General features: G+C 36.6%; 1 protein-coding gene across 2 annotated transcripts in view; it reads left to right on the top strand.

Moving 5' to 3' along the window:
• OBSL1 (obscurin like cytoskeletal adaptor 1) overlaps positions 1–17803 on the top strand; it is a 1518259-nt gene that overhangs the window by 1180644 nt on the left and 319812 nt on the right. For both annotated transcript variants that reach the window (XM_044060562.1, XM_044060561.1), the window contains exon 17: positions 10738–11004. In XM_044060562.1, the coding sequence (XP_043916497.1) occupies positions 10738–11004 (267 nt within the window). The remainder of the gene's footprint in view (positions 1–10737; positions 11005–17803) is intronic.

Raw genomic sequence — 17803 nt, forward strand, 5'->3', positions numbered from 1 at the left:
CCCTAACTCACTTAAACCGCCCCTAACCCCAATATTTGTCACTATTGCATACATGCCTAACCTGCGCCCTAACCCTAACTCACTTAAACCGCCCCTAACCCTAACATAAAACCAACCGCACACTCACCTGAACCCAACGCATGACCTAACACCACAGGGCTAACAATAGCAAAGCCACAATGACGTCAGTATGTCCATTTTGTGTTTTCAGGATTTTGAGTTTTAGGATTTTGGGTTTTGACATTTTGACAAACAATCTACTGTTCTTAAGGGCAGGTTTAAGTGGAATTTTTTCATTTAGACCAGCATTTATATGTGCCTGAAGTCTAATGATCCAGTTGGTCTCATTTCTTTCTGTAAAATTCCTAACATCCCCTCCCCCGAACTGGGAAAGTTAATGTGCAAAACCATAAACTTAAATGTATGCATGTTATTCGTCTCTAAAACATGTTTAGATAGGGCATTAGTATTAGATATGATACGTATCTAGTACAAATGTTCCCTCACCCTGTCCCTAAGCCTTCTATCGGTTTTACCGACATAGAAGGCGGGATAGGATGAGCATAAAGCAAGGTATACAACATGTTCTGTGTTACAATCAGCAACAACATCAAATACATAAAACTGAGATATAGTGGGATGGACAAACATGTTAAAATCACATATATAGGAACAAAAGTTACAGTTGTTACAGGGGTTCGTACCTAAATCTTGATAGGCGTTATGGTTATCAGAAGTAATAGTTGTTGGATAGCAAAGTAGTCTATGGAGATTTTTCTTATTCTTAAATAAGAACTGTGGGTGTTCACCCACAATTTCTCTAATATGGGGATCAACAGTCAAAACTTTCCAGTGCCTACATGTAATACCTCTAATCTGATCAAAGTCATGCGTATAAAATAAAGAAAATTTCTGTGGTAATATATTTGTAGCAACAGAATTAAATCAATTAATATACTTGTCATTCCCTTTTTCTGAAAAATAAGGACACGCTTTGTTAGCCCTATGATGTTCTGCACTCCGAAAACCAGTGGAAATCTCATCTGCATTGTATGCCCTAGCTAATAGTCTATCCTTTAAATCAGCTAGTTCCCTCTCAAAGCCATCTTGTGTCGGATTTAATCTAGAAGCTCGGATTGCTTGACCTTTAATAATGTTGTTAAAGACATAGCGGGGGTGACTGCTTTCTCTATGTAATAATGTATTTCTATAACAGGGTTTCCTATAGACACCTGTGTTGAGTTTACCATTACTTAATTGTTCTATAAACACATCCAAGAAAGTAATACTCCTTAACGATTCCGTTTTAGTAAATTTCAAATAGTCAGTGAGGGAACTGATTTCTTCAAAGAAAATATTTAACTAACTCTCATTGCCTGTCCATAGAAAAAACAAATCATCTCCAAAATGTCTATAGAAAATAACATACTCCTTATATCTCAGTAAAAGGAACAGTTGCTTCTTTTCCCACATGGCCATCACTAGGTTGGTTAAAAAGGAAGATGTTGTTCTCAAGCACTGTTTCTAACAACAGACACAAAAGGTCTACCTTAGTAATGAGAGTATCAGTGAAACACGTTAAATACTGATGAATGCTTTCTATACCTTGTTGGTTAGGAATGACAGTGAAAAGGGACTTGACATCCATTGTACCTAAAAAATAAGGAAGGTTATCCTGTATGGTTTCCATTTCCTTATAAAGATCTAACAAAAACTGTTTAGTATCTCTAAGGATAATTGGGTTCAAGTCAACCACTGGTCTCAGCATTTTCTATGTATACTGATAAAGGCTCAGTTACCCATCCCCTACCCGCTACAGTGGGGCTCATTGGTGGATGTGTGGGATCTTTATGTATTTTCGGTAGACCTTGGATGGTGGGTATTAAGGGATTCTCAACCCACAGAAAGTCAAACAATTCCATACTAATAATCACACTTTTATTTAAGTCATCCAATGTATTATACACCCTTATAACATGTTCCTGGACTTCTTGTGTAGATATAAGTGTATAGAACTTCATATCACTCAACATTTCCATCATATAAAAATTGTAGTCGACCTTGTCTAACACCACAATGGGCCCACCTTTATCAGCTGGCCTGATAGAAATATTCCTATCATTCCTAAGGCTTTGTAAGGCTTTTTTCTGTCTGAAGGTTAAATTATCCTTTTTAACATTAATGCATGGATGCTTACATGTAGTATAAATGTCATCTTCCACCATCTTACAGAACACATCCAGAAGGGGGTGGTAATTAGGAATAAATACACTGGGTTTATGAAATCATGGTAATTGGGTATTATTAACTTCATTTTTTAAAAGTAATATTCAAAAAAATATATTATATTTATGTTACTGTAACAGGTTATGTTCTATAATGATATGTATTCTTAAATATCTTAAACATTTTGAATGTTTTAAATGTGCTAATCCTTTTTATAACAAGTGGCTTATTCTAGTTTAGTCTAATTCTACTTTTAACGCTCATGAAAACACTCTTCGCTAATCTTAATTTTAAAGGGTCTAAAAAGGCACTGACCAGTAGTTACAGTATGGTGTACGAACATTTCAGTATTGTTGATGCATTTAGGTTCTTTACATGAAATGATTGCAGCATTTGAAAATTTCTTTAAGTTTGTATTAACTTTTTAATTGAAAGATTGCCTGAGTTGCTTATTTTAATTTGGCGCCTTTTCCAGATTTATTAGTATAAATAGATGGTTTGAATTTTAATTGTATTGTCTGAAGAAGCGTGGTGGTGACCACGCGAAAGCGCTCACAATAAACGTTTTGGTCTTTATATACTGGATTTTCTGTTATTTAACAAAGTGAATTTATGGTTCCTGATCTAATGACTTTATGGTTTACTGCAAATTGAAGCTCATTGCATATTGAATCAGCGAAGCTGTTGCTTCTGTCTTTACTGCTCTGCCGCTACACTTTTTGTGAGCTTCAGTCCGGTTTGGATATATCGCTACTCTACACAGTTTCGTGGTGAGAGAACCTGGTTGTCTTTCTGATTTTTTAAAAGTAACTTCAACTGGGTGTTCCGAGCAAACAATTAAGTAACTAAAATAGTATCTGTCATAGTACTATTAGTAGTGGGTATAAAAGAAAGACCTTTATTTAATACTTTCAATTCATATTTATCTAAAGGTCTATGTGAAAGGTTGCAAACTAGGGTGGTGTTATTCTCTTCCACATCTTCTTCATCGTGGGGCCTTTCTGTTCTCCACCTGAGGCTTTTCTTTTTTGTCTTTCCCTGCTCATTGAGCGACTCCTTCCCCTTCTGTATGTGTTGGTAATTGGGAAAGGGGCAGGATGTTGTGTTTCACCAGAGTGTGAAATAATTTTCCTTCAAACAACAGGTTCACTAACCAAAGAGTGGGCAGAGGTGGAAGTGGAGGGCAAAGTATGACTATGAGTAGCATCATGTTCAGAATCAATGCTAATGGCTCCACTTCCAGCATTCCCCAATATAACATTATCTACAGCAACAGGTACTGGGATATCAGCAGCAGTCAAAACATTTACAAAAGGCTTAAAGACCAAATTCTCATTATCCGCAACAGCATTATTAGCAGAATTCACATTGTCATTAACAACATCGTTATTAGCGTAATTTACATTGTCATTAACAACACGGTTATTAGCGTAATTTACATTGCCGTTAACAACATCATTATTAGCATAATTTACATTGTCTCCAATAACATTACCCGGAGGACTTTTTCTAGTATCAACATAATATGGACTAGCAGGGTTTAAAACTGAAGCATGTATTGATCCATTTCTACCTCTGCTAATGCTTTTATTTCTTCCTTCAATTTACTACGATACACACACAGACATATATGACTATCTCAACTTTAAAGTCCAATACACTTCTGGAACACAGCAAAAAATCTTTCTGGACATACTTTTAAAAGTAAGTCACAAGATGTACAACCACAAACTTTACAAGACATAAAATCCAGTCTAACCAATCTATCTCAGATTGATCTGGTTACCTTTAACAACACTACCTCATCTTCACCTACCGTACCATTGCACAATTAGACTACCCCTACCTTCATTTTCAATCCATCACTGGAAAAGAAGCTAAGGATGAGCTGAGTAGAACTCCCTCCAACTCAACTGCAGACCTCTCTATAAGACACCCATTTTTGCATAAGTTAGGTTTATATCACCTGGCAGAAATACTAGTTCCCATATTCAGCCTTGCACTCTGTACCGAAATTTACCAAATATAGTCCTTCTACCAAAAGTTACCTTACCTAAAACAGCAGAAGGCTATTGGCCTATAGAAAATCTAGACCCAATAGCTAAAGTCTTTGAGAAATTTATATAGAAAACAATCCTTGGCTACATCTCACAATGTGAGATTCTTACAGGTAAACAGCATGGCTTCAGACCTAGATACAGAACTACTTCCTACTAAATAATACCCTTTATAAGGGGGGGGGGGGTCAGAAGAGCCTTAGAATATAAAGGCCACAACATTCTACCTTAAGAATTTAGGAACTGCCATTTCTCTGAGGAGATCTGTAACCTGTTTTGGAGCTACTTACTGAATAGAAGCTTTACTTTTGCCCCTAACACTATCATTACACACCATATTCCCAGTAGGGATGTGCCCCAGAGATCAGTTTTAGGACCTTTGCTGTTCTCACTATTTAATTAATGATCTTCCTTGAGAACTTCCCAATTTAAACCTTAATTTCTACTCTTACATCACATGAAAAAATTTCCAAACTCTTATAGAATGATTTCATGTTGCTTTGGACCTAAATTTGCACTAATAAACTTTTATTATACACCAAAATATCTACTAGTATAGTATCTGGCATTAATAAACTATTGTCTTCAGCCCAACTTCTCTATATTCTGGGCTCTCTTCACCAGCCACTAACTTTTGTCACAACTCAGACATCTAGGGCAGATACCCAAGACACTTATTTGATCAATATCTTTCATTTACAACTTATGTTGAAATGCAGTCACAAAAGGTACTTACCCAGCTCACAGTAGCCTACAAAATCTGTAACCTGTTGAGAAAAGAAACCAGGCAACACAATGTCATCAATGTTCTGCTCTCCAGACTAGAATACATACTACCTATTACTGCCTTACATTCCCTTAATATTCCAAACTACAAACTCCTACAAAGGACAGAAAATAAGATATGACACTTTATACACATTGCTCATTCACATGAGTGTCACAAAAAAATGTAACTGCATCACAGTCAAAACCGGGGCTTCTTTATGCTGAACACAATGACATCCACTTTACTGTACAATCACTACTATCTCTCAATTAAAAATCTCATCTTTGACAGAAATCCTTCTTACTCTATAAGAGATTCATACCCTAACATCCTCACTAGACCATATTATACCTTAGCAATTAATTACAGATCATCAACAAAAACATCTCTTGAATGCTGGAGTAATATCCTTCAGGATGCAGCTCTCAGCCTCTAAGCACAAAACATCTGGAGAAAGCAAAAATAATTGTGGGAGGTGGGGGCAAAGGACCAAAATTTGGAGACTTTTTTAAGTATTGCTCATAAAGTTTATAGTATGATAGGTTTGTATTAGTATGTATTATCTGAATGATATGAAGTAAAGTCTGAAATGTATGTTATTATTTAATGAGTTCAGTCCTCAGTGATTTGCCAGAGACCTACAAATTGTATGAGCTGGCCAAAAATTTGAGGCAAAATATTTACATTCTGCAGAAAAATGGATTGTTGAGAGGTATGCCTCAGGACATTAGAACAATATTCTCCAAAAGGCGTCAGGTAAATGCTAAAAACTCATTTCAATGCTGCTGCTGTGATACCCACAACTAAAATTAACACCCACTACCCTGTACTCCAAAAACATTCATTACGTTTCCTGCCACTTCTTGCTTCAAAGAACTTTTAGCCACATTACCTAAAGTTTGTATCATCCTCCTGCCCCAGAATTACTTCACTTTCTACTATATACTTCCTCCTCACTTCTCACTCCCAGAAGAAAGAGCATCTAGCCACCTTACTTGACTTTGTTGGTTAATGATTTGAAACAGATAGTGAATGACATGAATAATATAAGAAATATGTGGAAGGTTTTTACACATTCCTTTAGAAATAAGATACATTTGACAAACTCTGTATTTTAAGCAAAAATTGGCTTTTTTAGAATAAGTCAGAAGGACTGGATTCTGAGTTAATATGTATTTTTCATAGTGGTGAAAGGGTAGTAGGGTAAACCCCCAGAAGAAAAGAATGGGGGTGGGAACTCAAGGTTATCCAGGATACATGTAATAATATATTTTGTATGAATGCATACACAGAAAATTAGGTAACAAAATAAAATTACGCCTTAGCGAAACATTTATTAGAACAACCCAGACATTCTGGTTTTAAATTTATCATTCTGAACTGTGTGTGTTGGTGGATGAGCTTGAAAGGGACAGCAATGATGTGTTGGAGAAAAAAGGAACTTTGCTGGCAGTTGAAATTAAATGCATTCAGAAAATCAAGACTTAGCAACTATTGCTCTACTAAGAGTGCATTGAATTTATGTAAGTTGTCACACAATCTATAAAGGTTTTTAGGGAATTTTTTTCAGGAATATTTTTATGCACTAAAAATATACTAAATAATATTAAAAATGATGTGTACATTGTGTGTGTGTGTGTGTGTGTGTGTGTGTGTGTGTGTGTGTGTGCGTGCGTGCGTGCATGCGTGTGTGTGTGTGTGTGTGTGTGTGTGTGTGTGTGTGTGTGTGTGTGTGCGTGTGTGTGTGTGTGTGTGTGTGTGCATATATTAGTTACTTTAACCTCAGTTCTGCTTTGATTAGATTTATTGCATCACACCAGGGTTTTGTCATGTGCTATTACCATGCAGTGTTGGCAAAATTCCCCTGTTTACCATACCAGTGGATGCTCATGCACACACCCACACCTTTTTTTTTTCTTTTGAAGCACCTTTATTGAATTATCACATGTGACATAGGCACATTTACATTTATAAAAAGTCATCAAACTGTATTAACAAGTTAAAATTAACAATTATGCTTCATATATATTTCTATATATCATATAACCTAAGCAACATTACATAAATTATTCAATTCTTGCTCACTTTTTTAAACAAGAAGCATCTTTATTAAACAATCACTTATAACATAAACAATTATATATTAGCATAAATGAAAACAAACCACACCGACTCAATCATAGTTTCAAGCATTTTACATCACAAACCATACTGACAACTCCCAGTTGCAAACATTATGCATCACTTATAATCTACCTAATCAATTTCAAACATTACATAGCTCATTTAAGTCTTGCCATCTTTTAAATCTCATTCCTCCCCTGTATGTATTGCTCCCACAATTCCCATTTTATTCCTGTGTAGTTTGCTCCTACCTTTTTCTAAACATCCCAGTTATCTTATAGCTGTTACTATATTCACTACTTCTAATATAGCTGGTTTAGATTTTGATTTCCATTTTCTAGCAACTGCTTTTTTTGGCAGCCACCATAATTAGAGACGACAAGGTTTTATCGTGTCTAGGCAGTTCCAATTCTGTTTCATAGCTCAGAAAAATCATCTCCCTCATCACACCAGTCTGCCCACCCAGTATCTCTGACAGTGCATCCTGCAAGGAATCCTTAATGTCTGCCAATTTACTGCACTCACAGAAAATAGTTCCCAATTACCTCTTTCTTCCTTGTCATACCTCCAACATTTGCTATCTACCTGAGGAAAAATTCTTTGGAGTGTACTTGGGGTATAAAAATATATATGTAAACATTTCCAAGCAAAAATCCTAAATCTTCTAGATTTTGTTGCATATTTGGAAGACATACATACATATATCCTCCCATTGTTTCTTTGTGAATTGCTTATCCAGTATCTCTTCCCAATCCTTTCTAACCTCCTCTGACTGATTCTTATCAAGCAATATTTTATATGCTCTACTAATTATTCCTTTTTTAGTGGCATCTTCTGTTCTAGATTCTACTAAAATATCTACCAGTGCTGGTCTTTCATTTAGGATTCCCCTATTGCTTTCTCTTTGCCTGTACTTTGATATAAATCCTTGATAGGGAAGGCAATCTCTAACCTGCAGTCCAAATAAATTCTTGGATTCTTCCCATTCTGTCATCTCACACCTTTACATTTTTATACATTGCTAGTTTACTTAATCCATTGCTGTCTGTATTTTTGTGTGTTTTTTTCTGCTATCATGACAGTTTTTTTTTTTTTTTTTGCAAAGCACTGGCATTTTTTTTCTGAGCAGTTAATACCTTATTTTTTATGCACACTAATACACATAGATGGATATTTACTAGATATAATTACACAGATGTATTTTTATATGTATAGTGTTCTAGTTTGATTATGTTTATGGTTAAATGACTATGTGTTTTTCTTGATTTCATTACAGACCTGATGAAAGTGTTATTGCATTTTAGTTAAAATTCTTTTTATGTATATGTTATGCTTTACCTGATTTTGGAATGTGGGTTGCAAGTAGATAGGGAGCATTTTCCTTAACTAGGATTTAGTTTGATCTAAGTAGTAATGTGTGGAGTGGGTCCGTTCTGTTCTTAAATGCACATTTACAGCCCTGTTTATATTGTTTTCCATGAATAGTCTGGTTAAAAATTAAACAATACGTATATACAATTGTTAAAATATTTCTGAATTTTTGTTGCCGAGGATCACTTGTCTGCTAGTTTCCCTGCTTTTTATTTATTTTTTCATACACAGAAAATTAATGGAATATTTACAGACAGAGTAACGATTGCCTGTCTTAATGAGGAAGCAGTATAGATTCCTAGGTGAAATTACAGAAAAAAAGATGGTTAGGACACAGTTCTTTAATACATAAATACAACTTCAGCTTGGATTTCTAAAGAGAGAACATGTTAGAAGTAGAAACTAAAAGAGTGGTATAATACAGCTGTGTCCACATAAAATCATGTCAAAAATTGGAAAATGGTGGTAAAAAGCTATTATAAGATGACACAAGATAAATTATGAGTCAGTATTCTGGTATTTTATCTGGAGATAGTTTTTTTTTTTTACTAGAATCTTCCGTGATGAAACAAAGATGACATACAAAGCAATAAATTTATATGAAGCTATATAAAATGCATTGTGAAAGGAACAATAGCTCTATTGTTAGAATATAGTGGAATAAGAAATGTTGACACCATTGTCAGAAAGAGCAAATACAATATAGTTTAAAAATATATAGATAACAAAATACCTTCATCCAAAAATCACAAATTTAAAACATGAAAGTGGCAATTCCTACAAAAACAGATTTATTTGATAAGTAACAAACACGGAGCTAAACTAGCTCTTCAAGAGACAGAATATATTGTTTGTAGAATTTTCTAAAGGTATGGTGAAGAAAGAGGCGTAAAAAACAAAGGACTGATACAAAGTGCAAGGGCAATGTGATGGGGTAAGTGACGAGCAACATTCTAATAAGGTATGAGATACAAAACAAAGAAAATGAGATGGTTAAATATGACTAGAAATAGAAAGGAAAGAAACTGTGTGATATGATTTAATATTTTTCTATTACATTTTTGTTAAAAGGTTTTCTGAATTTAAGAATGTATGCACTGAATTGAAAGGAATGATGAAATGTTACATTTCTGTGAATGTATTTTTTTAGTAGTAAACTACTTTAAGTGCCATGGAATCTCTTTATATCCACATTAACTACCCCATCTCATGCAGGTAGCACCTTATTTTAACATCTCATCTGAAGAATGATGTTTTACATGTTCAGAATTCAGATGATTGCATTTTTCTTTCCATTAATAGCTTTGATTACCACTTTTGGCACTAGTGTCACATTTGCAAGTCATACATTATATAACAAATACAGCAATTGCCACAAATGTTTAAAAAATGCCTCATATTAAGATCCATTTCATGGCCAGACTGCATTTGAATGGTGCGTGCTATAGGACTGCTGATTTGTAGTTGTAATGGATCTCTGTCACATTGTCAAAATGGACACAGTATTGAGCAGCACATGGAATGCTAATGCTGAGAAATGAAGGGAAACTGTGTTGTGTGAGATCCTGGAATAGTGGGGATTGGGGCATTTTCCCTTTCCCCACCGTTGCATAATCTCAGAGTTGCTATATATAATTAGCAGGAGGTTTGAGAAGTGCAAGAGGGCTTGACCCTCTCTGCAAAAAAAAAAAAGTTTGTTTTTGTTAATTCAGCGTTATGTGTGCCCATGTTAATAGCTTGATGTTTAGCTGTTCACTATTGCGGCCATTCCATGATGTGATATAGATACAATCATAACATGTACATCAACCATGCAGACATTCATAGTAAGTACAAAAAGTAAAAAGTGATAACTTCTGAAATGTATCCTATATTAATTAATTAAAACAAATAAAAACATCCATTCTGATGTTTTAGCTAAATCAATGAAAAACAAAACTAAATCATTTTCTTAATTTCCAGCAAAGATGCCTGTTTTACCTTACTTTCATCAGTTTATTGATATTTTAAGTGTGAGCAATCTGTATCACTTAAAGATGCATACCTGTTGAGTATAATATTAGACAAGCAATGCATTAAGTACAAAATGAGACATTTTTGCAGCTTGTTAAAGTTGTAGCATTTTAGAATGTCAATAGTTGATGTGGTTGAAATGATTGTAGACGTTATAAATGATTTGCTTCTCTGCAGAATCACATGTGCTGTTTGTTAAGAAGCTTGACAATATTACCGTGGAAGAAATGCAAGATGTGACTCTGGAGATAGAAATCAGTAAGGAAACAGGTGAAGTGCAGTGGATGAAACAAGGAGTCATCATTCAGCCTGGTACAAAGTTTCTGTTTCAAGAAAGTGGAAAGAAACGCTCACTGGTGATTCAAAATGTAACTTTTGCAGACCGGGGTAACTATCGCTGTGAGACTTTGCATGACAAGACCCAGTGTAAACTCACCATTGAACGTAAGTGCACACATCTTTTCCTATGTATTCCTGCTATATTGAACTACTGTGTTTACCAGGTCTTGAGAGAGGCAGTATATGTATTATATGAAACAAAATTGTTCATCGCATAATAGTGCAATGGTATACAGAAGCCAACTACTAATTATTGTGTCTTCTTTTGGCTAACATTTATATTTATTTTCTTTTATTAATTTTATCAGTCCTGTCTTGACTGAAATAATATGTTGTTCTTCTCAGGATTTTTTTTTCTGAAAGTCTTGGTGCAGCACACTGGATTATACAAGAAGCAAAATTCCACATCGTAGCTATGGTCATAAATTGTTTATAAGATGAAGTATTTTCATTTCTCTAAAAATAAGCTAGCTCTTTGGTAAGATATGCTTACAGCTACATTGTATTTACATTTCCATTGCTAAGGGAGTTACAGACAACCAAGTGGATGTTATGCACATTATGAATAGTATCTGAAGGCTATCATTACATATTAGTATGAATCCAGGGGGTTACTTTATATGCTTTTTTTGAGCAAATAATGTTAAGAAAAGGCACTAATTTATTTTCATGCATGTGCATAACAAAGAAGTAATCTTTAAAATGGAGAACATAGAATACTTAAATCAGTCATCATCAGAATTATAACACATGTAAATGATGAGGAATAATGGAAAATTCTAGTGAAAAAACAATATCAGGTATTGTACAGCACAAAACTCAGAGGAGTAGGCAGTGTTCTACAGTTAGTATTCAGAGCATGTATCTGATGTACAAATAGTGGGAAATTGAAACATAAGACATTTGGACTGGGTGAACTGCATCTCTTGGTTTAAAAACAAAAAGTATCTGAGTTTTGTACAGCCTATCAAAAGAAACAAGAAAGGTAACAGAATTTAAGGATGATGGTACTAGTTTTATTGTAAAATGTGAGTCAGGGGAGATGATCTGGGCAATTACAGATAGCTAAATCTCTCCTTTGTCTCATGGAATGTTACAGAAAAGATTCTGTGGAGCAAGCCAGTGCAATCCCTGAAAAACATTCCTCTTGTACATGCACAGTTTTATCTTTCATAAAAAAGAAATCTTGCCAATTCCTCTTGTCCTGTTTATATTACTTGTTTAAGAGAGACCGGTGGCAGTGTATCCCTGAGGATCTCTTTTTCATGGACTTCATCAATGCCTTTTATTCCATTCAAAAGCAGAAAGTGCAGGTGAATAGGGACCTGGTTCACTGAATACACAAGGCAGCAGTTACAGGAGTGAAATCCGAAGAAAATATATGAAGCAGTAGGGACAGCAATGTTCAGTGCTGAAACTCATCCTATTTAGTGTATTCATAACAAATATCAGACTGGGCTAAGACAACACAAGTTTATTCAACGATGAAAACAAAATATTTCCAGAGGTCCTAGATGGAAAGAAATAGTCACAAACTCTGGTATAGGTTATGTGGTGCACAAATTGATATGAGATGTTAATGCAAAAACAGGTCTAAGATTATACACTTTGGCAGGAGTAATCCAGGAGACTACAGTATTAGTGGCTGCCAATAAAATAATGGTAGCAGAAATGGATATGAATATTCCAATTATACTTACGCTAAACAATGCGGGACTGTCTGGCATGCCATACCTCTTAACTCTCCATATTTTTGCATAATGCCCAGACTTTTGTTTATATTTTTTGGTCTGTTCCTGGTCTGTTCCTGCTATGTGTGAATTGATAATAAATCATTGAGGACTGAAGTCACTAAATGATACACATTTGAGTTTCAGATCACATGATTTTTCTGAGCATGTGCTGGGGACTGAGCTTGTCACATGGTTAGTGATGCATTAGTATCACCCATTTTGGTGACCAGTGCTGGCACTGGCATAGCAGCCTGCAATAGTGTCACCCTGAAGCAGAGGTTAGAGAGACAGAGACAAAGAGAAACATGCTGCAGTCACCCCCCCCCCTCTTGTCACATTACCTGTTGGATCTATTTATTGAGTTGTGCATACTTTCAAGAACATGTCGGTGTTACAGGAGTGGCTCTCCCAACATACAGGTGCCTATGCTATGTCTAACAGTTCACTGTGTGGTTGCCAGTTTGTGTGTATCATATGTGTGCATTAATGTGTTATCTCATTTTCATCCTTCTGCAGGTCTAGCTGTGGTGCAGATTCTGAAGGGGAGTTGGTCACCTTAACATAAGATGGTTGATGCCTTGGTCTATATTAGAACACCGAACGTTCAAAATGTCGAGTGTTCTAATATCGACCCGTTTTCAGCGAACGCTGAAAATATCGAAGAAACAGAAAAACAAATGTTTTCCTAGGGAAAGAATTTTGTTGTCCGTTTCTGTTGCTTCCGTATTTTCAGCGCTGTGGTAGAAAGTTACGGGTCAGGTCCAGTTAAGTGTGTGATTGTGTGGATGTGAGAGTTAGGGTGGGTTAGGTGAGTTAGAGTTAGGGCGCGGGTCAGGTAAGTGTATGATTGCGTGCACGTGAGGGTTAGGGCAGAGTAGGTGAGTTAGGGCACGGGTGAGGTGACTGTGCAATAGTGATGGACCTTAGGGTTAGGGTTTGGGTTAAGGTAAGTGGATAGTTAGTGGTGTATGTATAATTTAGTGTAGGGTTAGGTATAAGAGTTTAGGTGTATGTGTGTGGATTGCTGTTTGTTTGGTGTGCTTGTGTGTATGTGTTTTGGAATAGCAAATTTTTTCCCTAGGAAAAAATTTGCTGTTCTGTATGTTCGATGTTTTAAATTTTCGATTCATAGGGTTTGATATTAGAACACTCGACATTTTGAATGTTTGGTGTTCTAATATAGACCCTTGATGCCTATGTCACTTGATCACTAGGTCTGCAAATTAGCAGGAGGCTTGAATTCTTGCTGAGGATGATTTGAAGAAAGGTTTCTTGTGGCCTACATGGCACTTCTCAGGCAGGAGGTAAAACCTCCTCTTCTGAAACTGGCCCAGAGGACTTTTGCATTATCTCTGTGTCAGTTGCAAAGGGTGCTATCATCCAAGGTGCAACAGTACTTAGATTCCTACTTCATCTCTATGGAACACCTCATAGTATAACTTATTCAGTCACAACCTGTAGGCACTGAATTCTGAGCCCCCAGATATCGCAAGCCTATATCACTGGTCACAGAAGTGATTGATAGTTCAGTCTTGCATTCTGTGCTGGCCTGGTATCTGTCCATGGCTCATGTCCTATTCTCTTTCAGGTGTTCTCATCCTAATTATATCATTCCCTATATCTTATTGACTGTCTGGCCATCCCCATCACTAACTGCCAACTCTGTGTCAGTCTGCATCCATCTATCATCCCCAACATTTTGTATGCATAACGCCCTTGTTTATCTGTGACTATCTTTTGTTTTTGTCTGGCTGCCCCTGTTGCATTCCTTTCTCCTTTTATTCCTTCTACAGTCATTCTGTTCTACCTACCCAACAAAGGCTTCTGCTTTATAGATTGAAAATAGGCCTCTGTGATCCACAAAAAAGGTTGTGAAAATAGGCCTCTGTGATCCACAAAAAAGGTTGTGAAAATAGGCCTCTGTGATCCACAAAAAAGGTTGTGAAAACAGGCCTCTGTGATCCACAAAAAAGGTTGTGAAAATAGGCCTCTGTGAGCCACAAAAAAAAGGTTTTCCTTCATTCCTCCACCTGTCGTATCATCATCATCATCATTAGTAGTTGTGTTAGCATTCAGTTTGGAGAATCTTTTCTGGTCGTGGTAAAGGAGGAAAGGGCCTCAGTAAAGGTGGTGCTAAAAGACATCGTAAGGTTTTGAGAGATAACATTCAAGGTATTACAAAGCCCGCTATTCACCACTTGGCTCGTCGAGGTGGTGTCAAGTGTATTTCAGGGCTTATTTACGAGGAGACCCGTGGTGTTTTGAAGGTGCTTTTGGAGAATGTGATCCGCAAAGCTGTTACCTACACTGAACACTGACCACTGAACACGCTAGTGGCATTAGCAGTATCCTGTGGTATTTTTACTGCCTACTATATTCCTCTTCTTTACTTTCCTGCCTCCCCCTTCCTCACTATTGCAATGATGAACTAGTTAGGACATTGCTGCACTGACCCTCTTTAGGCTATTTGGAATGGGAATTATCCCATTTTTCATTGCACTAGGAAGTGTGTATGAACTGAGCGCTACTCGCCTGCCTTGGTAGGGACGTCCATCATATCAGCCACACACCTGTGTGTCATGCTCCTCATCTACTGTGCCAGCTAAGCATAGCTCTTACTCATAAAATGACTTCTGATAATACCATGCATTCCTTTGTTCAGTACCTCTCTACTCTGATATATATTTAATTAGCTTTGGGCCTCATTACACTATCTGTTACACATAATTTAGCATTATGAAGGCATGCATTCACAGTTTTTCTCAGTCACTTTTCTGGTATTATTAAATACTTTATTATTGCTTTCCACCTTTGAGGCTAGGTTAAGTTTATAGCTAGTATATTTGACCAAAGAGAGGGTTATATAGTAACTTTTGAAATTTAAGTAGCACTTTTTGTCTGTTTTTTATCTTATTAATTTTCTGATTCTATTAAATATTTTCTTTTTTTTTAAGGAAAGATCTTTATTAAATTATTACCTATGACATAGGCAATTATAAATTTATATAAATGAAAAGAAACCATAATGACATAATTTTATTTGCAAACATTATACATCACTTATAATCTATCTAATCACTGTCAGTCAAACATTACATAGCTCATTCAAATCTATGTACTTTGCTCCTACCCCTTTTTTAAAGATTCCAATTCCAATTGTTTTATTATTGTTACTATATTCACTACTACGTGCACAGTTGGTTTAGACTTTGATATCCATTTTCTAGAAATTGCTTTTCTGGCAGTCACTATAATGAATTTACCTGTATATTTGAGTATTACAAGTATGCTTTTATAAATGTGGGAATATTATAAAACTCACTGATAATATCCTGTGCAGACTTATTTGGCTTAAAAGGTCATCACATTCTTTTTCCACCATCATGTAAGCTGAAAATATGTAAGATTGTAAAATATAGATTTATTTCAGAATTGTTGCTATGTCACTTAATTGCTACTGTACATTTTTTGTTATATATTACTTTCTATTCTATTTTTGGAATGTATAACTTGCTGCCTTTCTGCTACTTCCCTGGCAAACAAATATAAAATAAAGTATGTGATATATTGCACCATATTTTTCAGTGATAAAGTCTAAAAAGGATGATTTATTTAGGTTCATATGTTCATAGGTAGGTACTAGGCTATCTGCCCGAAGGCATTTATAAGCCTAGCCAGAATGTGTTGGCTTTTGCCGCCCCCTTAGATTAGTTCCCTGTGCCTCTGTCCAGCAGAGCCACTGAAGTGATCCCCGGGGTAAACTTTCTGTTTCTCATCCACTTGTCAAGGTTTCTCTTGAAGAGTGTTAGCAAGGAGCTCTGCCTAATGTAGATTGGAATCTTGTTCCAAAGCATGGGAAGTCTCTGGGACAGGAATCTATCCCTCCAGCATGTCCTATTTATTGTTGTGGTGAGGTTTAGATCCCTAGAGCATGTGGCTCAAGGGGATATGGTTTTCTTTAGGTGGAGCATGTCCATCAATTCTGGGTTGGACATGGTCTTGTATGTCAAGCAGAGATCATCTCTGAGTAGGTGGTATGCAACCAAATACAGCTGGAGTTTCTTCATTCGAGCTGCATAGGGCATTTTTTTGGGGCCAGTGATCCTCTTGGTGAGGTACTTCTGTGGTCTTTCCAGCTGTTGCAGGTGTCTTGTAAGGTACATCCCAAATGAGGCATTGTACTCTATGATGGGCCTGATGAGTGATGAGCAGAGGGGTACAATGACTTCTTTTGATCTGGATGCGAACCCTTTTGTGATTAGGTGGCCACAAAGAAGGATTTTCTAACCATTTTGGCAATGTGATTATCAAAGGAGAGATTACTATCTATTTGGGTCCCCAGATCCCTTATTACGTCTTCCATATTATGGGGACTACCACCTATGTGGTAGTTTGTGGGCACTTTGTTTTTTTCCAAAGGGGTTGACTATGCGCTTTTTGGCATTTAGCTTGAGGCCATGATTTTGACACCAGGTCTCAGTAAGACTCTTTTGGAGGATGTCTGTGTCAGCCGGACAGTCAATTATAGCCCCTAGTTTGAAGTCGTCTGCAAACTTGGTCAGCCATAGTCCTCCTGTGCTTGCCTGTACCTCTGAGAAGTATATGCCAAACAGGAGGGGTCCTAGGATTGAGCCCTGGGGAACACCACTTGTAACCGGTTTAGAGTTGGACCTAGTTTTCGCAATTCTCACTATGTGGGTTCTGTCCATGAGCCAGTTGGCAACCCATCTTGTGACTTAGGAGTTTATGTTCAGGCTGGTGAGCTTGTCTATAATACCAAAATGGGGAATGGTATCGAAGGCTTTTGGAAGGTCTAGATAGGCTGTGTGTACCACCTTTCCCTCATCTATATACTTGGTAACTGTCTCAAAGAAGTCCACCAGGTTTAGGAGGCATGATCTGCCTTAAAGCTGAACTGGGTAGTGTCCAGTGTTTGGAGGTTCCCAATGTCTCTGTTAATGAGTTCCATGATGATGTGCTCCATAGCCTTGCAGACCAAGCTAGTCAGGCTTATAGGGCGATTGTTCCCAGGATCTGTTGTGGCTCCACCTTTGTGGAGCAGAATAACCATTGCTGTGTGACACTCTGTGGGCATGTAGCCTGTGGAGAGGCTGAGTTTAAACAGTGTGTTTAGGTGAGGGGTTAGTTCATCTTTGAGCTCGTGTAGAACG

This window comes from Protopterus annectens, chromosome 2.part0 (assembly GCF_019279795.1).
Source record: "Protopterus annectens isolate FY-2018-M chromosome 2.part0, PAN1.0, whole genome shotgun sequence".
NCBI classification, from domain to species: domain Eukaryota; kingdom Metazoa; phylum Chordata; order Ceratodontiformes; family Protopteridae; genus Protopterus; species Protopterus annectens.